This window comes from Strongylocentrotus purpuratus, unplaced genomic scaffold (genome assembly GCF_000002235.5).
Source record: "Strongylocentrotus purpuratus isolate Spur 01 unplaced genomic scaffold, Spur_5.0 spur5_scaffold_4, whole genome shotgun sequence".
NCBI classification, from domain to species: domain Eukaryota; kingdom Metazoa; phylum Echinodermata; class Echinoidea; order Camarodonta; family Strongylocentrotidae; genus Strongylocentrotus; species Strongylocentrotus purpuratus.
In genome coordinates this window covers 7270899-7295416 of record NW_022145610.1, presented here as the reverse complement: position 1 = coordinate 7295416, position 24518 = coordinate 7270899, and the positions used below count along the sequence as shown (strand labels likewise).

At 38.8% G+C, this 24518-nt stretch overlaps 1 protein-coding gene across 3 annotated transcripts in view; it reads left to right on the top strand.

The window, feature by feature from the left end:
• Positions 1 to 16426, top strand: part of LOC588438 (laminin subunit alpha-2) — a 35307-nt gene extending 18881 nt beyond the window's left edge. For all 3 annotated transcript variants that reach the window (XM_030998190.1, XM_030998192.1, XM_030998191.1), the window contains exons 13-26: positions 162 to 483; positions 940 to 1182; positions 1402 to 1772; positions 2202 to 2381; positions 3938 to 4198; positions 4743 to 4886; positions 5199 to 5374; positions 6468 to 6690; positions 7279 to 7460; positions 8162 to 8431; positions 9210 to 9447; positions 9938 to 10116; positions 10997 to 11186; positions 11933 to 16426. In XM_030998190.1, coding sequence (XP_030854050.1) covers positions 162 to 483; positions 940 to 1182; positions 1402 to 1772; positions 2202 to 2381; positions 3938 to 4198; positions 4743 to 4886; positions 5199 to 5374; positions 6468 to 6690; positions 7279 to 7460; positions 8162 to 8431; positions 9210 to 9447; positions 9938 to 10116; positions 10997 to 11186; positions 11933 to 12222 — 3269 coding nt within the window. In that variant the 3' untranslated portion in view covers positions 12223 to 16426. The remainder of the gene's footprint in view (positions 1 to 161; positions 484 to 939; positions 1183 to 1401; positions 1773 to 2201; positions 2382 to 3937; positions 4199 to 4742; positions 4887 to 5198; positions 5375 to 6467; positions 6691 to 7278; positions 7461 to 8161; positions 8432 to 9209; positions 9448 to 9937; positions 10117 to 10996; positions 11187 to 11932) is intronic.
• The last annotated feature ends 8092 nt before the right edge of the window (positions 16427 to 24518 follow it).

Genomic DNA, 24518 nt, shown 5'->3' with positions numbered 1-24518 from the left:
AATATCACTTTAAGCATTTAGTAATGATGTGTAGAGTAAAAAATTTTGTGTAGATGTAGTGGAAACACTGTTTAAACTGTGGAACACGTTTTTTTCAAAATGTACATTTGTTGTTGTTTTCATCCCTTTGTGCCCTTCTGTTTTGATTTCATTTTTCATAGCTTGCAGCTGTGATCAAGACGGATCTATCACCCAAGCTTGTGATTTCATCACCGGTCAATGCCCCTGCAAATCAGGCGTGGCCTTGCAAGACCAGACCAACCACCTTGGCCTTACCAGCGACCTACGATGTAGTGCCTGTCAGGAGAACTTCTTCAATTTTGGCAACCCTGACGGCTGCCGAGCTTGTGGTTGCCATCCCTTGGGCTCTGTGGATCTCCAGTGCAGTGAAGATGGGGTGTGTAGTTGCCTGGATACAGTCGGCGGGGTGAAGTGTGATAGCTGTCTGCCGAGCTTCTTCAATCTTACCTCCGAAGGATGCAGGTATGTTGTCACTTTTGTCTTTACTGTAGTAAAAAAAAAAGGAAAGCCAGCTTCTTCTTTCATATGAGGTAGTAGTATTATATATCAAGTTATTTCTTGAAGCTGGGTAAGCCAGTTGACTTGTGCATCATTTGGGCTTGACAGATCAGTCATCCCGTCAGGAGGTTGGAGAACAGGGCAGTTGTAGATGACATGGTCTGCAATCTGCTCATCTGCACCATAGATGCATGCTGGTGATTCCCAAAGTCCCCAACAGTATTCTTAGAGTTGACTTCTTTGAGAGTATGTATTTAGTTAACTAGTCTACTCATTTTTGGCTTTTACTTCTATTTCAAGTATAATATCTCTATCAAATTTCTAAATTGTTCTTAAACTTATATTTTTAATAGAGTATATGGGCATGGAACTCCAAACATTCCCGTCAAATTTATTTATTCCTTTCCTCCTCATCTCCAGCCCCTGTGAGTGTGACATGGGAGGCTCTCTCACCTCAGAATGTAACAACGTAACTGGGGTCTGCTCTTGCAAGACCAATGTCGAGGGGTCAAAGTGTGACAGATGTCGTCCAGAATTCTTCAACCTAGATAATTCAAATCCCAACGGCTGCCAGCCCTGCTTTTGTTACGGTCACGGGTCAACCTGCAATGCAGCACCAAACTATGTCCAGGATTTTGTGACGTCTGACTTTTCACAGGGAAGGTAGGCATAATTCCTGAAGAAAGGACTTCGTCAGGAGTAAAGTGGTTTATTGTTTGAATCCTAGTCAGCACGGTTATCCTTTGGCACTCCAAAAAATGTAGCAAACACTACACTTTGTGAGATTCATAGATGGAAATGAGCACTTATCAAACTCCCACTATCATCATTATGACCTTTATTACAACAAAAACTAAATGTACATCATCATCTTCCTTACAGTACTAGTGGATGGCGTTCTTCTGACCCATCGTCATTAAACATCAACTCTGCAAACATCCGTGTATCCCACCCACCTGGCCTGGGCAACGGGGCATCTGTGTATCTGATCGCGCCTGAGGAGTACCTTGGTTTCAAGCTCAGCTCCTACGGAGGCTCCTTCACCTTCTCCTCTAAGTTGGATGTCGGTAGCGTGGAAGTGTTCTCCAACAGGTATCTGGTGTTGACTGGCGGGCCGCAGAACATCAGCATCTTTTATTCGGCAGAAGAGTTTGTCCCTACGGACCAGCCGACAGAGTTTACTGCAATGTTCTTTGAAGAACTGTGGAGAACGGGAGAGACGGAGAGTGAGCTTACCGTGCAACAGTTTCAAGGTAATTTATAATAGGATGAAATAGACATCATTGAGCTGCATTTATGAGTATTTTGTAGTTGTGTTTGACTCTCTCTATCTTCTGTTTCTTTTCTTCCTCTCACTTTCTTTCTCTCTTTCTCTCTCTCTCTCTCTCTCTCTCTCTTAAGAGGTAAATGGTTTTGAAATACAGTTACATACATGACTAACTGCCTACAATCTGACTGATATCACAATGTTACTTTAAGCCCGACAACAGACATTATTATATTTACCCTGAATGAATTTAGCATTTTGGAAAAACATTCTCTTTACACTACATTCAACTTTTGATAATGAGTTGTTTTTTTTAATTTTTTAATTTAAAGTAAATTAAGTGGTTGCAGTTTTAAGAAAGTGTGATGTTTATATATTTACATGTGTCTTGTCTTCATTTTTCCTGTCAATGTAGAAATTCTAGCCGACATCACCAGCATTCAAGTTCGGGCGTCATTTGGTCCAGGAACGGTTAGCACGTTCTTTAGTGTTGCCATGGAGATAGCATCGTTGGCTTCAAGTTCTGAAGATGTGAACAATGAGTATGTGACCGTAGTAGAACAGTGTGTCTGTGATACCTCCTCAAATACAATGGGTAAGTAATAAGTCTAGGAGTGTCCCCTGGTCACTTGAGCCAGTCTTCGTTTCAGTAAGTCGGAAATATGAGTATATAGGGACACTGATTTTCCGCGATCACAGAAAACAGACAGAATTCACGGAAATTACCATTTGAAACGGAAAATGCAATTTCGAACGGAAAGTCGCGGAAAACACCTTTCACCTCAAAACTTTTCATTTTTGAAGAAGAAAATCGTAAAACTTAACACTATATTTGTAATTTGTTATGGAATGAAAAAATATCGGGCCTAAAATCACATTTAATATATCCGAATATTTAGCGATATTCGTCAGATTCTTAGGAGACAGGGCGCTGCCATTTTGTTTCCCTGGACCAATAGAGATTGTGACACAAAACACGGTACAAATAGCAGCGAATCGATCGTATTATGCCAGCTAGGCGCCTAGTATATGTAGACGTAATACTAGGCAAACGCGCGCCAGCAGCAGGCGCTAAGTGCTACAGTGCTAAGTGCGGCGAGATTGTATACACGCTGTAGTACAGTTTGAAAAAGGGGCTGGCATGTGCGCCTAAAATTGATCGATCGCTGACATGACAGCCAAGACTGACATGTTATCGTCGACGTCGGTACTACTCAGCCTGTATCTGTGTCTGTATCATTCCGTCAGGAATATGTCGTGTTCTGACACATTCCGCTAACTTCAGTCTGCTTGTCTAGGTTTGAATTTGAAGTTGGTAAATCTAAACATTTGATAATTTTTGTTATATTTTCACTAGTATTTTGCATCAAGTTTATCCAGTCCCGGCCGTATGTTTTTGAGTGGTTATCAGTGGCAAAACAGAATTTCACGGAATTCCAGATTTTCTAAAATGGAAAGAGACATTTTTTAAAACGAAAATCAGTGTCTCTAAGTATAATCTACTCAGTTTTCAGCATAGATAAAATACACAGCCAACGTTGGTATTCAGTTGAAGCTTCTGGCTAAGTATTTTACCCTAAGTTTAAGACAGCTACCTAGCAGGCTTAAGCCAATTATTTTGAGGCCTTGATTGGCAAGCATATGGTTTTCTTACGCAGTATTATAAACTGCGCACAATTATATTAGGGCGCATTTATTGTGGCACATTAATTGCGCATTACTTTTGATTGACCGTGTGATGTCACAATGCTTATCATTAAGTATTTTACTTAGATTTTGTCTCAGGTAAGTACAAGTCTAAAATGCGATTTGAATACGAGTTAGGGTGAACTTCTTAGCTTAGCCATTTACTAAGCAAATTTCGTACTTATTCTAAGAATTGAATTGAATACCGGTCCAGGGCCCTGTATCATACAATTTTTTGATACATCGCAACCTTTTTTGCAATTGATATTGCTAGATCCAGAGGGGAATTAATTGGTATCGGTTTACAAAGATTTGATGCCTCTACAGCTCTCTCACAAAGAATTAAGTTTGGAGATACATAAATGTGGAACAATTGTATGCAACATGGTAGAATATAGTCTGAAGAAGTGAGCAACACATATCACTAGACAAACATTCATGATAGTCGTTAATATTCTGTTTAAGGTCTCTCCTGCAGCAGTTGTTCCAAAGGTACCAAGCGTCTGACTTCCTTTGGACCCCGGACGGACATCTGCGTGCCGTGCTTTTGTAATGGGCGTTCCTCGGCCTGCGACCCTGATTCGGGCGTCTGCATTGGCTGCAGTTCGGGTACAGTGGGGGCGTTCTGCGAGAGCTGTGCGGCGAGTGTCTTGGAGCCAGGCTGTAATCAGTGCATCCCGGATTATTACGGCTTTGGAACTGACCTGTTTGATGGAGCCTGTTCAGGTAATTAGAAGCACTGATCATCTCTTAAAGAAGGCCTAATGTTTGTTTCTCTGTCTGATTGTTTTGTGTATTAAATTTTTGAAATTTTGAGACATATCACTTTGGATGCATACCAAGCTTTTTACTAATTTGTGACAGAAACATAAATGCTTGAAAAAACCAAGATATTCGGTCTTTAGGGACAGGTCTTTAAATACAGACCTCTGTGAAGATACATTGCTGGGTGGGATGTAAAATAATGTTGCATCATTACAGAGAGGTGGTCTTTATAGAAGGGCTTCTGTTAAAAAAACATTGCTCTCAAGGATACACAACAAATTCTTTATTGTACAGAAGTCTTTATAATATACAGACCCCCATGAAATTACAATATTGGGATACAAAATAGCAATGTTACTGACAGTTAGTCTTTATAAACAGGGTGCTGAATGGGATAGAGGGTTGCTTTAGGTGATTTGTACATGTTCTGTACAAATTGCTTCCTGAAAAAAGAAAGAACTGTCCATCCCAAATGTATTCTTATTCATGTTTTTTTCTACCACAGCCTGCAACTGCAACACCACAGGCACTGGAGATGCCACACAGTGTGACAACCAAAGTGGCCAGTGCCCTTGTGTTGGCAACTTTGGTGAACAAGGATGCGATGGATGTGCTTACAACTACTACAACTATGAATCTGGTTGTTTGAGTAAGTGTTTGTTCTACTTGGTATTTTCTGGAGTACTTTTTTTTCTAGGCCCTGCAACAACATCAACAAATCTAACCCAGGCTAAAATAGTCTTTTAGTTTTCCTTTTCAAGACAGTTCTAAATATTGGCATTTCATATGATATTTATAATCGAGACTTGTCAATGTAAACAAAAAAAATCTTCATCTTTTACCTAGAAATGATAAGTCCTGTGTTTCTGATATTGATAATGAGTGCCAGAAGGGCATTAACTTTCATTAATGATATTCTCAGCCGACAAATTTACTTTGATTTCATGAAATATTTATTCAGAATGTGATGTGTGCTACGACGGCATCGAGACCACTCATCTCCAACTACTGACGCTGCAGCGTAACCTGTCCACGTTTGTTTTGGACCTGGAGGAGAGGGATAACTCCTCCCTACCAGCCCCCTTCTATCAGCGTCTACAGGAGACCAACGATCTCCTTGCAGAACTTGTGGATGTGGTAAGTCAAGATTGGCAACTTACTGGCTCTGACTTGAGGCAAATAGTATAATCATACAGTCAAACTTGCTTTACTGACCACATGTCTGCAAATACCACCTGTCTACAAAGACCACATTTCTTGTTGCCTTTAAAAATGGTTTCTCATTGAAACATGCATTTAAGGAACCTGTCTTCAAAGACTTCTTTTTGTATTTCTTGGGCGGTTGCTAAAGACAGGTTTGACTGTATGTCCATTTATTTAGCGCAGCTACTATATGAATATACTATACTGCGCTTAATACAAAGTACCATATTATTACTATGGCTGTAACTTGGCCACCATAATAAGGCGCTAAAGCATACAAGGAACTTCTTTCTATGTACTTCACCTGGCGGAACTGGGTGGAGAGTGGCAAATGTAGTTTAATGGATTACCAATGGACATTAGTGCTGCTCCGGACTCGAACCGTGAAGCATGTATTTCATAGTCCGGTGACGTATCCACTAGATCATGACACCTCTACATTTTTATACATACATTTGTACGTACACGTACCTGTTGGATGTAGAATTTTATTAGGGGATGCTTGTTGGAGTTTAGCTGAAAATAGGGAATGCATGCCTTTAGCAGGCAAATCTTCAAACCTGCATTTCATAGTAGTTGCCTTAAAAGACGGGGACTCAAGCCTTCTGTGGTTCCGTTGGATTTGACAGCAGAATAATAATTTGAATAATTCTAACCACATACTCTAATCGATTCTTTTTCATTCCAATATTGAAATTTTACGTAATCTGTCTCAGACCACTTTTTATCTGAGTATAGATCAGTTTCATTTGATTGTAGAGTAATGCAATTTTTGAATGAATTTTTCATTTAAATGTTTGGTAAAACCCTTATAAAGGCTTGGATAGGTTTTATTCACAAAAAAATTATGTAACTTATAATTCAATTTTTAATTTGAATGTTTTGGATTACTCTACTGAAGGTTTGGGCAGATTTCATTTACAAAAATATCCCTCCTAAAGGACAAAACATCCATCTTTTTATTATACGTCCGGTATATATACATGTTTAAGACCTTTCCTATTCTTTTGTTTTCACCTTTCATTAGACAAGCTCAACTGTCCAGGAAGGGTCCAATCTAGAGAGCACCATCGCTGCACTCAACAGTGCCATGGAAGCATTATTGGCAACACTAGAGGGCACTGTTCAAAACGACATCATGTTCGCCCAAGGAAATGCCACCCTTACAGAGGAGAATGCTCGTCTTGCCATAGAGGCCATTGATGTGGTTAACGCTGACATTACCCTGGCTTATGAAACCCTTACTAGTGGTGCGTACAGTATATATGGATTGTATTGTTAACATAATGGATTTATTTATTTATATGGAAATATACAAGAGTAGAGTTACAGTAATAATAAAAATAATAATACAAAAGGTTTATACAGTGATTCATGACATAAAAGTTTCAAAGCGCTGTACACAAATCAAGATTTCTCTGTAGTTTCAATCGGTTGAATAAAAATTTAGATTTATGTGGGTTATGCACAATACAAAATTATTAACAGTGCCCCTGAGGGGTTAAGAAACGTGCTTTGGTCAACTGACCCCACTGTTATGTGGAAGATGAAATTGGTGTTCTTGGGTTTTGATTTGATTGCGAATTTGATACTGACCCTTTTATGAAAAGGGACTTGTCATCATCACTTATTCAAGTCAGCATGTTCCCTCTTACGGGGGAATTACTGCATTTTGCGCATGATGACACTCCCTCCCTCCACTTCTTCATGTCTTCTTAGCATCCTCCTCATTTAGACCAACCTTACTGCTTTCTTTCTTCACCATAAAATGTTTCCATAAACAGCTTCAGGTTGATTTGTGTAATTTGGTTTTGCCTTGTTGGTACTATTACATGTAGGTGATTTCCAAGCAGCCCAGAGCGTGCTTGAAGGGCTGAGAGATGACCTCATGAGACAAGCTGTCCGATTGGAGGAAGTGAGGCAACAGACAGCCAATCAGACGGCCGCGTTGGAGCAGGATGTCCAACACATCAGGGAACGGACCCAAGACACATTACTAGCCGCAGATAATGTTTTGCAGGTAAGGGGTTGTGTAACTGTTTTTAAAGAAGTTTTTTTTCTTCAATCAGATAATTATACTGATTATTAGATCAATTCAAATCTCTGTTTAATACCTTATCATCTGCTTTTATTGTCAACGTTATCAAAGATAAAATCCCTATTGTGCGTGATTAGTGAACAAACTGATGGATGTATGAAAATTGTGGATCCATTGGAGCACACCCCACATTGGTGAAAAAGTAATCAAGTAGTGATGAAATGAGTTGGCCTGCCAGGCATCCCACAGTAAAATATATGAAGTTAAAGGTAATACAAAGTTTTGGTACGGGGTCCTACAATATTCAGTGATTGTTGTCGCGGTTAAAATCGAGTCTAAAGTGATGAAATTGGAAATAATAAACTATTTATGTTGTATAGCGCCCTCTCAAGGTCAAGATATTAATTAAGCTATAAAACCATGTTATTTGACTAAAATCGACTGATTTGCTATTACCTTTTGGAATATATATATCACAACTGCATATTCTGAGATTGTCATGGTCGCAGCTACCATCGTACGGCCGTATGTGCTATCCAGATTATGAGTCCCTTCGATCATCTGCTGAGAAGCGGAAGGCATTTAAGTTTAATCATTTACAGAGTCAACACCTCTTAGCAGAATAAAAGTTATTTTGGGTGATCCAGGGAAGCATTAATTCCTTTATGTCTTCCACCATGCAGACCGCTCAAATGGTTCAGGTTGTCCACGACAACACAACTTCAAGAACAGCCACAGAGGTCACTCATGCCAACAATGTTGCGACCCTAGCCCAGCAGACCTTGGACGACGTAGAAGCATTACTTGAAAGAGCTCAGGAGCTAGACTCCTCCTCCAGGCAAAAAGTGGCAGATGTTGAAGCGGCGCGCACGTCTGTGGATGATAACAGGATCAATCTTGTGATGACAGATGCTGCCCAGAAGACTAGTCAAGCAGAGTCTGTGGCCGCACAGGTTAGTTGAATCAACCGAGGATCCTATTTTTTCAGGAAGTTTCTGGTAGGGTTGGGTTGGGTTGAGTTGAACAGAAGCAGCAGGGGATAACCATAGGGAAACAATTTGATAATGAAAATGTTAACATTATGATTGAAAATGATTTGCGAACTTATGCAAAGCAAAGTATCATAATAACTGATTTGCAAAATGCAAAGTAAAAGGAACACTATACATGATTTTTAAAAGTACTGCACCATCAAAAATTCGAGAACATGCAGTTCATATGAATAAGCCATCTTGGTAGTGTACTTAATCTTCCGCTTGGATTTTCAACGGCACTTGCTCTTAGGAGCTCAAAATTTTGTCAGTGTTTTCTCTGACCTAGCAAGATATATAACCCACATGGATGTGAATTGTTATCATATTCTCTGTACTTATATTAGCATGTACACATAGAGGTTGGTTTGTTAAACTAGTGACAAATTTTCTCTGGCCGATTTGTTTGCAGATGTCCTGTAAGTTTAAATTTCATTTTTATTCCACTCATAAAAATAGCAATGACAAAAACATGGAAGTTTAAGTTAAAACACATGCACATGCATGTTAATGTGTACATGTACAAAAGTGAATGAAAAGGAAATTGAAAGGGAGTAGATGAAGCCAACGAAGACTAACTCTGTGATTAAGTTACAGATATATCGTGTTTAAACATCAGAAACAGCATAAAAAGGATTATGAATTTTAAAAAAGGAAGAACATTAACATATTTGTTGTCTATATTTTTCACTAATGACAGGCAAACTCAAAGTTATCCGGTGCCCAGAACACCATCAACACAATCGAGAACGCCCGCATCACGACGGAGAACACTCAGATAGATGTTGATGCCACGGTAACCGAGGTCATGGGACGGAGAGATAGAGCAGCAGAAGCCAACCAGGGTTCCGCTAGCTCCGTCAGGCTTTCTCAAGATACATTTGATGCTGCTGGAGAAATGCTGGCAGTCACTTTAAACTTTGATGCCCAGGCATCTGGTGAGTGAAGTTTTTGAATTACCTTGCAAGTACAAAGTTAGTTACATTCTGGTACATTTGAATCAAGGGAGTTAACCCCCCCCCCCCCCCCCCCAAAAAAAAAAAAAAAAAAAAATTCCAATTCTTGTTCTACAAAATTTGGCACCAAAAAGTACCAGAAGGGCCAAAATTAATGCTATTAGAAGTAAAAGTATTTTCTTTTAATGCATGGATTCACGGCACTTCCTTGTAGATGCTGTTTCTTGATAATATGATGTCACGATACATGTACATGTACATTTTTTTTTTATCAAGGATGATTTAGGCTTTATTATTTCACATTTATCATACACATTTAGAATCCTTGACAGGATTCGGTATCCATGGCATGGGAGGGGTTAAAAACAATTTAGTTTATACCCTAGTGAAATATTGGTCCTTTATGTGGGTGGCTCAAAAGTCATCTTTTATTAGATTTGACTAATTTGTTTCTTGCTCGTCTTTGATATAGGTGCACAATCCGCGGCTTTTACTTCAATAGAACTGGTTCCAGGAATAAACCAGCTAGCAGACGAGAACTTGGCACAGTCTGGACAGTTGAGGGCTCAAGTCGGTGGAGTGGCGAGCACAGCAAGCGAAGGGTCAACAGTAGCCACTGATGCATTAACTATTACGAACAACGAAGGACAGGTGTGGATATGGTTCTATAGAAATATTAACTGTATTGTCTTGTAAATAGAGAAGATATTGTCATTTCAATGTAATATCACATGTGCATTGCACAATGTTTGTTAGAAATGGAACAAGTATATCATGATAGTTATTATGAAATGGATGCATAAAACAGAGATAATATGCTGGTAAGAATAAGATCTATACATGCAAAAGGCCAAGATCTGTAAATCAACGATTGGAATTTCTCAGTTGTAAGAAAAATGTCTCTAAATAAGTCAAAACTAAGATCTCTACTAGTCCAAGGACAACAACTCTAACAAAATTCAGAGCAAATTATTATTAGATGTTGGAAGAGTATTAATTTCCTATAAGTTGATATACAGTGCGTCCCAGATAAAAAAGAAACCGAGAAATATCGATGTTTTTTTCATAACTTAATCACAATTATAATTAATAAATGACACATATTTGGAAAGCTTAGATCCTCTTCTTTCATTTGATGCAACTCATATGATTCATATCTCACGCATGAGTGATTAAATGCAATTTGAAGAGAGGAAACCAAAAAATAATTTGGCAGGCAGTATCTGAATTTTAAAGAGAAAATCACATTTCTAGAAAGACCTGATGCATGGCTGATCTTCAACGAAACAGAGTTAAGTCTTTTTAAACTGTGTTTGTTGCTACGGCAGGCAGCCAGTGAAAACAAACTCGTTTTATCAAATTATGGAAATGCAAGCATTACTTTAAACAAACAGAACTTTGTTATTCCTGGCTCATTTTTCATGATTGAGGTGTCATATGAAAAGGGCAGGGAATTGAACTTACCGTTACCACTGTTATTGTAAAATACTGTCTTATTGCACTTTTTATACTTCCATGTTGTTTTTCACAGTCTGTGAGGCCAATCCATGAGAGAGCAGAACAACTATACACAGAAGCGGCTAACCAGCTCACAGACACAGACCTGATAACCGAGTCTGTGAACCAGCTAGACCAGGACCGGATCCAGCCTTCGCTAAAGGCCTGTGATGCGTTCCAACCAGACATAGATGATCTGGAGGCATCGTACACACTAGCTACAGGTAAGTGAATGCATGGGTAGGAATTTGTATTTTATTGGTAATTGTCCTGGTGATATTGATGATGATGCTGCCTGCTGACAATGATGATGATGACCATGATAGTGATGACAATGATGACAGTAATTATAATGATGATATTGTTAGTAATAATAATAATTTTGATATGATATTACTCATTATGATAAAAATGTAATAATTTTCCCTGTTATTTTATTGAGTTTTATAATGATAATGAAAAAATTACAGACAAAAAGGATAAAGATGATTGATAATTAGTCCCACATGGAGCCAGAAGGGCATTAACTATGGGTTAACAGCCTTTTGGCTCCAAACAGAAGATATATACATACATGTTATACAAGGTAGGCAAATTGATAGACATCTATGTAAATTAAGAAACACTTACAGAATTTGTACCGGAGTGTTGGCTCAGTCACTCAGTAGAACGTCCGCCTCACAACCGGGAGGTCGTGGGTTCGAACCCTGGCCGCGTCATACCAAAAGCTGTTAAAAGATGGGAGTTGTTGCTACCTTGTTTGGCGTTCAACAATAAGGGATAGAGCAACGTCGATCTGGCGCTGCTCAGTGGCTGCAGGGCTCACGATCAATTGGGCAAAAAGAATTTCTGTTTCGGTTTAATAAAATTTGGAGTGGACTATTAGTCTATTATTATTATTATAATTTGTTGTAGAGATCATATTGTATGAATATTCTACCACCTTGTTATTTCATTTTCTCCTCATCAGCCAAAGCAGAAGAATCGGCCTCATCCACATCGGCCAATCAGGAAAGACTTGACGCTCTCCTGCAGGAGCTCATGAATATTCAACAGGTGGATACCAGCCAGTTACCGGATCTCCAAGCGAGGCTTCAGACGTCGAGGGCGCTCTTCTCCACGCGAGAGTACGCTGTGATAATCGGAGCACTTCAGCAGGGATTGGCCGAGCAGGAAACTTGGCTGGAGGAAACGAGAACTGGTATTTCAGAGCTGCAAGGACAAATCGATGCCTTGGAGAGCTTCAATGTAAATCCATAGGGTCATCGTCCTTTCCACCCCCCCCCCCCCCCCCCCCCCCTCCACCCCACTGCCATGGTTATTCAAATGTAAAGACTTACTGCTGCCTATATTCCCTTTATGTTATCTCCTGGTAAGTCTATTGGTTTGTGTGCTTCTTTCATCCAGGATTATTTTAGAATATCTGCAGGGCTCATTTTGTTTGTTTGTATTCAACACGTTCAATACCATAGTTGATTCATCTAACCAAAATTATAGTACACTTTTTATCTCAGAAAATTTACTTTAGATTTGTTGTTAGACATCATAGAACACTGTATTATGTTAATTAGCTTTTTTTTTTTAAACTAGCCATGAATAACGTCTGTCTCATTAAAATTTGGTGTCACCACTAGGGTTATGTACATTTGTATTACCATGCATTCTCCTTTGTCATTCAGAAATACTTAAATTTGTTTCAACAATCTGTTTTACATATCGATTTTACAATAAAGACTTATTCAAACTTCATGAAAGAAATATATCTTATTATAAGTTTACAGCTATGTAATGTGCTAATTTGCGTCAGTTGGAAATATATTTAAATCAAAGTTTGCTACAATTTTTTTTTTAATGAGACCTACATGTAATACCAATTTCAGTATTGATCTTGAATGCATGATTATCAAACCTTTTCTTCTTGGTAGCCCTGTGATCAAATTTAAATCCGGGAAGTATTTTTGATATTGTATGAATCTCATATCATGAAAAGAATTAATCTTATTTCCTGGTTTCAGTAGTGTTATTAAATTTTGTATACATGTTATTGAAAATGAAAATTTGAAAGCAGAAGATTATTTTGTGGTGGAACTGATTCCCAATTTCGAAGTGCTGTGTACATTTATTGTAAACTTAAACATTGTATTTTGATGCCATCTTTCTTGCAGTCTTTGAACATACATGGATGTACATGCCATGTGTACATGTATACACCAATATTATGATTGGTTGTCCAATAGTCTTTTTTTTTTTAATTAGGAAAACAATTTTAAGTGTATATTCAGGTTAGTAAATTTATAGATTTGGAGCTTTAAAGTACTGTGATATACACTATTTGCTTTCTATGTACTTTAATGAGGATAAGTTTCAACTTGAATATTGCGTACATTTGAAGAAGAAAAATGTCTTGATTTGTTTTATGGTGTATCCAGTCATTAACATATTTGTAATGCACATATATTTATGCTTTATTTCCTGCTGTGAAGTAGATTGTTTGCACTGTTGAGATGAAAAGTTAATACATATTTTAAGCAAGCAAAATATCAAACTTTTTTTAATGTGTATTTATTGTTATTTACAAATTGTTTTTGCTTAAATTGGTTGTGTGTGTACATTATATATTTCACTCAGTGTTATACTTGTAGTGTGTGTGAAGAATATACCTGAAAGTCTTAGAGTTTGCCTAATGCGTAATTGAGCATGTACTGGTCAATCATGGACATATTATTTTATTTCCATCAACAAATTATAATGTGTTGAATAATTGTTTGCTGTCATAATGTTTTGAAATTGTGAGATTATAATTCTATGAAATAATTAATTAATATAGAAGCAATAACAAGTCTTGTCATGAATTTCCAAAGGTTTCTTGCCTGCTTTACTTATGGTATATTTCCATGTTTGGTCAGGAATCATTTTAATGTAGAATATATAATATTAGATAGCTCTTACAGATGAAAAGTTATGATTGGTCGAAAGCTTGTCACATGATAATTATGAGGATCATGATTAGCTTTTCACTCCCGGTCAATTTTCGATGTTATCACCTGGGCCCTGTCCTACAAAGAGTTACGATCAATCGCAAGTTTGCAGTCTCCTATCTCTTATGTACATAGTTGCAATTGCTATCAACACTTTGTAAGACGGGGCCCAGGTCAAATGAGTAAAGTTTTGCATCACACCATATCCAAGCAACCCTGCAGGCACTAGCGCGTACGTATCGTTTGCATTTGATGCTGAAGGCTGACCGGCTCCAGAAACAAAAAAGACATGAGATGGCAATTATTCTTGATTTCATATTAACAACGTGACACATATATTGTCTGGTAGGATGTGAAACATTACATTTTTGGACCACACAGGAGATATACTTTCCCTTGAGATCAAGGAATTATATTGTCACTTCATGAAAATATAACCCCTTGTGAAAATTATAGCTCCCTTCAGCAGTTCAAAAAAAAAAAGTTATATAAACACTTTACCAGTCGAAATATCTATATAATTCTGCTTCATGTAATTTTATTTTGCAAAGAGCTCCATGCCAGTATCATGCATGCAAACAAATTTAGCTTTGACAGATATTGTAACAAAATCATTGAATTGATTATTATTTAATGTTTGAATCTTAATTTTAATCATGATTACTATCTGATTTTGATAATTGTATGCGAGTGTCTCGTTGTGCCAGTTCTGTGTTCATATGCTTCAGTTCTGTATAATGTGTTTAAATGATGTACACTTATAAATATATTCTAGTATAGACATGTAAAGACATGTCAGAAACAGATAGCAGATGTACAGTAAGTGATAAGACACATAATCTATGATAAGAATTTGAGTATTCTCAGCTCATTTCTAAAAATGAACATTTGAATCTTATCCTTTCAATTAGTAATTGAAGATAATTCTCTCATTAAGTAAATGACATTATTTTTAATGCAGTTGTTGGATAAAAATTTCCAGTATTTGTACATAATGTGTACTTGTCTTTCACCTGTATAAAAGCTGAATTAGATATTAGTACTCCCGTACTAAAGATTTTATAGATAGGTATTTCTATTTAATGCTGCAACCGAAAATTGTCATTATACATAAACTTCTGCTTTATAGAAATTGTATTTTTGTCCCTAACTGTATAGCGTTGTATGATATAATTAAGTATTGTATACTGTACCTGTGGATGCTTATTTATCACTGTACTACTTTTTTGCTGATGTTCATGCAGCTACAATATTAAACAAGCCAACTGCAATAATAATGAACTGAATTATTGAAGAAACAAAATGTTATGGGTGCTAACTACCTTGTAATCAGATTGTGATGAAAGAAATGTTTTTCATCACAGACTTTTCTAATTCGATAAGTAAAAATGATTGTATACCCTCATTTGTAAGGATCGTTTTAATTATGCAGTATACGTAATAGTTTCCACTGGTAGATATGCATATGAAGAACAATAGTTGTTTATATTGGAATCAGTGTGTTCTACTTTCTAGTTAACAAAAGACATTCTTAGATATTACTAGAAGTCTGTAAGATGTCTTCAAAAAGTGGATGCTACCAAGCTAATTCATAATGCATTTTCATATCAAAATAATATGTACTCTTTCAATGCATAATCCCAGCATATATTTCAACATGAATTTCTCTGAGATATATAAAGTACTTCATTTACCAGTACTCCTTGCGAGATCGTGGAAAATGTAATTTCCCCTTAGTTTCTTTCAGCTATTTAAAAAAAAGTATTGGGTCTTTCAATTGCATCCAAATAAACTATTCAAGTTTTAAATTGTCTTCTTTAATGAATTATGCATATATATGGGAATTTGAAGGGAAAAATATTTCCAGCTTCCTTTTTATTGAGTGGTTTGCTTTTAATTGTTTTTATTTGGTTACTTTTGTCTCTTCTGTTTGGGAAGAACAGTGAGACAGCATGAAACCTGATATAATTATGTACAAATTTTCTTTTCTTTTCTTTTCCATTACAAAAATGTTGTTTGGCATTTCCTGTGGTACGTGTTGTTACCACACACAATACCACATGGGTATCATTTTCTCCCCTATTATATGTCAATATGTACTGTTTAATGCTAGAGTATCACCTTGAATCAATTTTGCTTTATGAAATTTAGATATTAGATACTTTATATGTCAACAATGGGGGTAATTTCAAATGGATCTTGATATTATTATAGCCTATTGATAATCTATTTCATTAAGAAACTGATAGCTGCATTTTGTACAAGTGTACTGTAAATGTACATCTTTTTCATTGAATGTTCAAAATGTAAGTTTTCCATAGCAGTACTGAAATTAGAGTTCTCTCATTGAAATTATACAAACTTGGTTGTCTTCCCATGATCTTGTATTCGTTTTAATAAAATTTCATAGGAAATACATGTACTTGAAATGTACATTTCATCACCTTGAATAAAATCCTGATTAAAACAGATTGTGATGAATAAAAGTGCCATCATTGTGAATTTGTCATGGATTTGTGTTTTGAGAATATATAGTATGTACATTATATATATATACTGTAGGCTATATGTACAATATACATCAAGAATTAATCAATTTAGCTAAGAGATGTATTATGCAGTGGCGGATCCAGGGGGGCCGAAACGGCCGCGGCCCCCCCCCCCCCCCTATTGGCGGCGCAAAAAAAGAGGAAAAAAAAGAAAGGAGAAGAGAAGAAAAAAAGGAGAAGAGAAAAGAAAGGAGAAGAGAAAAGAAAAGAGAAGAGAAAAGAAAGAAGAGAGAGAGAGAGAGAGAGAGAGAGAGAGAAAGAAAAAAAAAGGAGAAGAACCCCCCCCCCCCCCCCGCCCCACCTCACTCCCACTTCGGGGTCGGAGGGACCGATTTTGTGTTTCCAAAATTTCTGATAAAGGGTTACTTTTCACGCAACGAAGTCCGGCCCGTAATACACACAAATCCGGCCCGCACTGACTTTACACACCGAATATAAAGGGGTGCTTTCAAACTAAGAGAGGGAACATACATGCGCGTACCCTAGATAACACTGAGTGGGTGGGGGGGGGGGGGGGAAGAGAAAAGTCGGGTGAGAAAGGGGGAAAGACAAGGAAATGGCGCTAAGTGACAGTAACGACGAATAAGGGAAAAACTGTAATCGGGGGATTTGGGGTCATTCCAGAAGGCTTGGGAAACGTTATTGAATAGAGGGGGCCGGGCCGGCCGCATAAAATCTCGAGCCACGGATTCAAAGTTAAACGTTACAAACAGCCCCTGCTTTTTGAAAAAAATTGAAAAGGGCACAATATTTTGGATGTCTTTCAAATAGAAGCTATATACTAAGCAGCCAAATTTTAAATTAACGGTAGGGCCGCTTCACAACTCTTATTTTGCCCTTCATTTGGATTCAGCTCATACCAACTCGCCTGTGCTTATATTTGAACTCATGTTGGTAGTGATAATGGACAGCGGCGGCGATCCTGGGCCCGATAGAGGGACACGTCCCCCGGAAATTTAGATATAAAGCTAGAAAGAAATATACATGTAGCGGAAAGAACGTACATATTGGACTAAAGGATTCTCTAGAATGCATAATTTCAGCATTCTACTTGGAAAAATCTCGCTTGCATGGTCGCTACGCCCCGGCCCTCGCCCGATAACACAAAACTAAGATTATGACGCTCCCGGTCGCGATTATTTCATGGTTGGTATATAAAAAGATTTTTTTTCCCCTTTCATTTCTACTGACCTAATTGTATGCTATCGCAATCATGATTGTTTCATTTTCCCTTTAAAGCATGCGTAGCTAGGGGCGGTAGGGGCAGTAAGGGGACATAGGACGAAAAAAGGAGCAGACAAAGAAACATTTTTGACAAGTCTAAAACGGTACAACAAATCATCTTCTTTCTCTATTAACTTAATGAAACGTTAAGCTTCTGCGCTTTGCGCTGGAGGGGGAAACTGAATTCAGAGAAGGATTAAGAGTCGGGAATAGAACAACGAATTATATTCTTTCTCTAATAATGTCATTAAACTATGAAAGGTCAAAGCTTCTGCGCCTCGCGCGGAAGGGGGAAAATGAATTCAAACAAGGATTAAGAATCGAGAATGGGACAACGAATCATCTTCTTTCTCTCATAATTTAATGAAGCGTCAGAAGCTTACGCGCTACGCGCGGGAGGAGGAAAACTGAATTCAGACAAGGATTTAGAGTCGAGAATGGAACAACGAATCATCGTCTTTCTCTAATGATTCAATGAAACGTCAAAGCTTCCGCGCTTCGCGAGGGAGGGGGTATAGAAACTGAATTCAGACAATGATTAAGAATCGAGAACGGTACAACGAATCGTCTTCTTTCTCTAATAATTTAATGAAACGTTAAGCTTCTGCGCTTCGCGCGGAGGGGGGGGGAACTGAATTCAGACAATGATTAAGAACCGAGAACGGAACAACGAATCGTCTTCTTTCTCTAATAATTTAATGAAACGTCAAAGCTTCCGCGCTTCGCGCGGGAGAGGGAAAGGGGGGATTCAATTCAGACAAGGATTAAGAGTCGAGAATGGTACTCTGTCTCTAATGATTTAATGAAACGTCAAAGCTTCCTCGCTTCGCGCGGGAGGGGGTATGGAAACTGAATTCAGACAATGATTAAGAATCGAGAACGGTACAACGAATCGTCTTCTTTCTCTAATAATTTAATGAAACGTTAAGCTTCTGCGCTTCGCGCGGAGGGGGGAAACTGAATTCAGACAATGATTAAGAACTGAGAACGGAACAACAAATCGTCTTCTTTCTCTAATAATTTGATGAAACGTCAAAGCTTCCGCACTTCGCGCGAGAGAGGGGGAACTCAATTCAGACAAGGATTAAGAGTCGAGAACGGTACTCTTTCTCTAATGATTTGATGAAACGTCAAAGCTTCCGCGCTTCGCGCGGGAGAGGGAATGGAAACTGAATTCAGACAATGATTAAGAATCGAGAACGGTACAACGAATCGTCTTCTTTCTCTAATAATTTAATGAAACGTCAAAGCTTCCGCGCTTCGCGCGGGAGAGGGGGGGGGGGGGGAATTCAATTCAGACAAGGATTAAGAGTCGAGAACGGTACTCTTTCTCTAATGATTTAATGAAACGTCAAAGCTTCCTCGCTTCGCGCGGGAGGGGGTATGGAAACTGAATTCAGACAATGATTAAGGATCGTGAACGGTACAACGAATCGTCTTCTTTCTCTAATAATTTAATGAAACGTTAAGCTTCTGCGCTTTGCGCTGGAGGGGGGAATCTGAATTCAGAGAAGGATTGAGGGTCGAGAATGGAACAACGAATTATCTTCTTTCTCTAATAATTTCATTAAACTATGAAAGGTCAATGCTTCAGCGCTTCGCGCGGGAGGGGAAAAACTGAATTCAGACAAGGATTAAGAGTCGAGAACGGTACTCATTCTTTAATGATTTAATGAAACGTCAAAACTTCCACGAATCCTCTTCTTTCTCTAATAATTTCATGAAACATTAAAGCTTCTGCGCTTCGCGCGTAATGGGGGAGGGGAGAGGAACAGCGAGCTGCCCGAATATGAATTTGTTATATCTTTTCTCGTATATTTTGGTGATAAATAACACTTTCACAAAATACATATTATCCTCAAATCCGCTTCACAACTCTTATTTTGCCCTTCATTTGGATTCAGCTCATACCAACTCGCCTGTGCTTATATTTGAACTCATGTTGGTAGTGATAATGGACAGCGGCGGCGATCCTGGGCCCGATAGAGGGACACGTCCCCCGGAAATTTAGATATAAAGCTAGAAAGAAATATACATGTAGCGGAAAGAACGTACATATTGGACTAAAGGATTCTCTAGAATGCATAATTTCAGCATTCTACTTGGAAAAATCTCGCTTGCATGGTCGCTACGCCCCGGCCCTCGCCCGATAACACAAAACTAAGATTATGACGCTCCCGGTCGCGATTATTTCATGGTTGGTATATAAAAAGATTTTTTTTCCCCTTTCATTTCTACTGACCTAATTGTATGCTATCGCAATCATGATTGTTTCATTTTCCCTTTAAAGCATGCGTAGCTAGGGGCGGTAGGGGCAGTAAGGGGACATAGGACGAAAAAAGGAGCAGACAAAGAAACATTTTTGACAAGTCTAAAACGGTACAACAAATCATCTTCTTTCTCTATTAACTTAATGAAACGTTAAGCTTCTGCGCTTTGCGCTGGAGGGGGAAACTGAATTCAGAGAAGGATTAAGAGTCGGGAATAGAACAACGAATTATATTCTTTCTCTAATAATGTCATTAAACTATGAAAGGTCAAAGCTTCTGCGCCTCGCGCGGAAGGGGGAAAATGAATTCAAACAAGGATTAAGAATCGAGAATGGGACAACGAATCATCTTCTTTCTCTCATAATTTAATGAAGCGTCAGAAGCTTACGCGCTACGCGCGGGAGGAGGAAAACTGAATTCAGACAAGGATTTAGAGTCGAGAATGGAACAACGAATCATCGTCTTTCTCTAATGATTCAATGAAACGTCAAAGCTTCCGCGCTTCGCGCGGGAGGGGGTATAGAAACTGAATTCAGACAATGATTAAGAATCGAGAACGGTACAACGAATCGTCTTCTTTCTCTAATAATTTAATGAAACGTTAAGCTTCTGCGCTTCGCGCGGAGGGGGAACTGAATTCAGACAATGATTAAGAACCGAGAACGGAACAACGAATCGTCTTCTTTCTCTAATAATTTAATGAAACGTCAAAGCTTCCGCGCTTCGCGCGGGAGAGGGAAAGGGGGGATTCAATTCAGACAAGGATTAAGAGTCGAGAATGGTACTCTGTCTCTAATGATTTAATGAAACGTCAAAGCTTCCTCGCTTCGCGCGGGAGGGGGTATGGAAACTGAATTCAGACAATGATTAAGAATCGAGAACGGTACAACGAATCGTCTTCTTTCTCTAATAATTTAATGAAACGTTAAGCTTCTGCGCTTCGCGCGGAGGGGGGAAACTGAATTCAGACAATGATTAAGAACTGAGAACGGAACAACAAATCGTCTTCTTTCTCTAATAATTTGATGAAACGTCAAAGCTTCCGCACTTCGCGCGAGAGAGGGGGAACTCAATTCAGACAAGGATTAAGAGTCGAGAACGGTACTCTTTCTCTAATGATTTGATGAAACGTCAAAGCTTCCGCGCTTCGCGCGGGAGAGGGAATGGAAACTGAATTCAGACAATGATTAAGAATCGAGAACGGTACAACGAATCGTCTTCTTTCTCTAATAATTTAATGAAACGTCAAAGCTTCCGCGCTTCGCGCGGGAGAGGGGGGGGGGGGGAATTCAATTCAGACAAGGATTAAGAGTCGAGAACGGTACTCTTTCTCTAATGATTTAATGAAACGTCAAAACTTCCACGAATCCTCTTCTTTCTCTAATAATTTCATGAAACATTAAAGCTTCTGCGCTTCGCGCGTAATGGGGGAGGGGAGAGGAACAGCGAGCTGCCCGAATATGAATTTGTTATATCTTTTCTCGTATATTTTGGTGATAAATAACACTTTCACAAAATACATATTATCCTCAAATCCGCTTCACAACTCTTATTTTGCCCTTCATTTGGATTCAGCTCATACCAACTCGCCTGTGCTTATATTTGAACTCATGTTGGTAGTGATAATGGACAGCGGCGGCGATCCTGGGCCCGATAGAGGGACACGTCCCCCGGAAATTTAGATATAAAGCTAGAAAGAAATATACATGTAGCGGAAAGAACGTACATATTGGACTAAAGGATTCTCTAGAATGCATAATTTCAGCATTCTACTTGGAAAAATCTCGCTTGCATGGTCGCTACGCCCCGGCCCTCGCCCGATAACACAAAACTAAGATTATGACGCTCCCGGTCGCGATTATTTCATGGTTGGTATATAAAAAGATTTTTTTTCCCCTTTCATTTCTACTGACCTAATTGTATGCTATCACAATCATGATTGTTTCATTTTCCCTTTAAAGCATGCGTAGCTAGGGGCGGTAGGGGCAGTAAGGGGACATAGGACGAAAAAAGGAGCAGACAAAGAAACATTTTTGACAAGTCTAAAACGGTACAACAAATCATCTTCTTTCTCTATTAACTTAATGAAACGTTAAGCTTCTGCGCTTTGCGCTGGAGGGGGAAACTGAATTCAGAGAAGGATTAAGAGTCGGGAATAGAACAACGAATTATATTCTTTCTCTAATAATGTCATTAAACTATGAAAGGTCAAAGCTTCTGCGCCTCGCGCGGAAGGGGGAAAATGAATTCAAACAAGGATTAAGAATCGAGAATGGGACAACGAATCATCTTCTTTCTCTCATAATTTAATGAAGCGTCAGAAGCTTACGCGCTACGCGCGGGAGGAGGAAAACTGAATTCAGACAAGGATTTAGAGTCGAGAATGGAACAACGAATCATCGTCTTTCTCTAATGATTCAATGAAACGTCAAAGCTTCCGCGCTTCGCGCGGGAGGGGGTATAGAAACTGAATTCAGACAATGATTAAGAATCGAGAACGGTACAACGAATCGTCTTCTTTCTCTAATAATTTAATGAAACGTTAAGCTTCTGCGCTTCGCGCGGAGGGGGGAACTGAATTCAGACAATGATTAAGAACCGAGAACGGAACAACGAATCGTCTTCTTTCTCTAATAATTTAATGAAACGTCAAAGCTTCCGCGCTTCGCGCGGGAGAGGGAAAGGGGGGATTCAATTCAGACAAGGATTAAGAGTCGAGAATGGTACTCTGTCTCTAATGATTTAATGAAACGTCAAAGCTTCCTCGCTTCGCGCGGGAGGGGGTATGGAAACTGAATTCAGACAATGATTAAGAATCGAGAACGGTACAACGAATCGTCTTCTTTCTCTAATAATTTAATGAAACGTTAAGCTTCTGCGCTTCGCGCGGAGGGGGAAACTGAATTCAGACAATGATTAAGAACTGAGAACGGAACAACAAATCGTCTTCTTTCTCTAATAATTTGATGAAACGTCAAAGCTTCCGCACTTCGCGCGAGAGAGGGGGAACTCAATTCAGACAAGGATTAAGAGTCGAGAACGGTACTCTTTCTCTAATGATTTGATGAAACGTCAAAGCTTCCGCGCTTCGCGCGGGAGAGGGAATGGAAACTGAATTCAGACAATGATTAAGAATCGAGAACGGTACAACGAATCGTCTTCTTTCTCTAATAATTTAATGAAACGTCAAAGCTTCCGCGCTTCGCGCGGGAGAGGGGGGGGGGGAATTCAATTCAGACAAGGATTAAGAGTCGAGAACGGTACTCTTTCTCTAATGATTTAATGAAACGTCAAAGCTTCCTCGCTTCGCGCGGGAGGGGGTATGGAAACTGAATTCAGACAATGATTAAGGATCGTGAACGGTACAACGAATCGTCTTCTTTCTCTAATAATTTAATGAAACGTTAAGCTTCTGCGCTTTGCGCTGGAGGGGGGAATCTGAATTCAGAGAAGGATTGAGGGTCGAGAATGGAACAACGAATTATCTTCTTTCTCTAATAATTTCATTAAACTATGAAAGGTCAATGCTTCAGCGCTTCGCGCGGGAGGGGAAAAACTGAATTCAGACAAGGATTAAGAGTCGAGAACGGTACTCATTCTTTAATGATTTAATGAAACGTCAAAACTTCCACGAATCCTCTTCTTTCTCTAATAATTTCATGAAACATTAAAGCTTCTGCGCTTCGCGCGTAATGGGGGAGGGGAGAGGAACAGCGAGCTGCCCGAATATGAATTTGTTATATCTTTTCTCGTATATTTTGGTGATAAATAACACTTTCACAAAATACATATTATCCTCAAATCCGCTTCACAACTCTTATTTTGCCCTTCATTTGGATTCAGCTCATACCAACTCGCCTGTGCTTATATTTGAACTCATGTTGGTAGTGATAATGGACAGCGGCGGCGATCCTGGGCCCGATAGAGGGACACGTCCCCCGGAAATTTAGATATAAAGCTAGAAAGAAATATACATGTAGCGGAAAGAACGTACATATTGGACTAAAGGATTCTCTAGAATGCATAATTTCAGCATTCTACTTGGAAAAATCTCGCTTGCATGGTCGCTACGCCCCGGCCCTCGCCCGATAACACAAAACTAAGATTATGACGCTCCCGGTCGCGATTATTTCATGGTTGGTATATAAAAAGATTTTTTTTCCCCTTTCATTTCTACTGACCTAATTGTATGCTATCGCAATCATGATTGTTTCATTTTCCCTTTAAAGCATGCGTAGCTAGGGGCGGTAGGGGCAGTAAGGGGACATAGGACGAAAAAAGGAGCAGACAAAGAAACATTTTTGACAAGTCTAAAACGGTACAACAAATCATCTTCTTTCTCTATTAACTTAATGAAACGTTAAGCTTCTGCGCTTTGCGCTGGAGGGGGAAACTGAATTCAGAGAAGGATTAAGAGTCGGGAATAGAACAACGAATTATATTCTTTCTCTAATAATGTCATTAAACTATGAAAGGTCAAAGCTTCTGCGCCTCGCGCGGAAGGGGGAAAATGAATTCAAACAAGGATTAAGAAT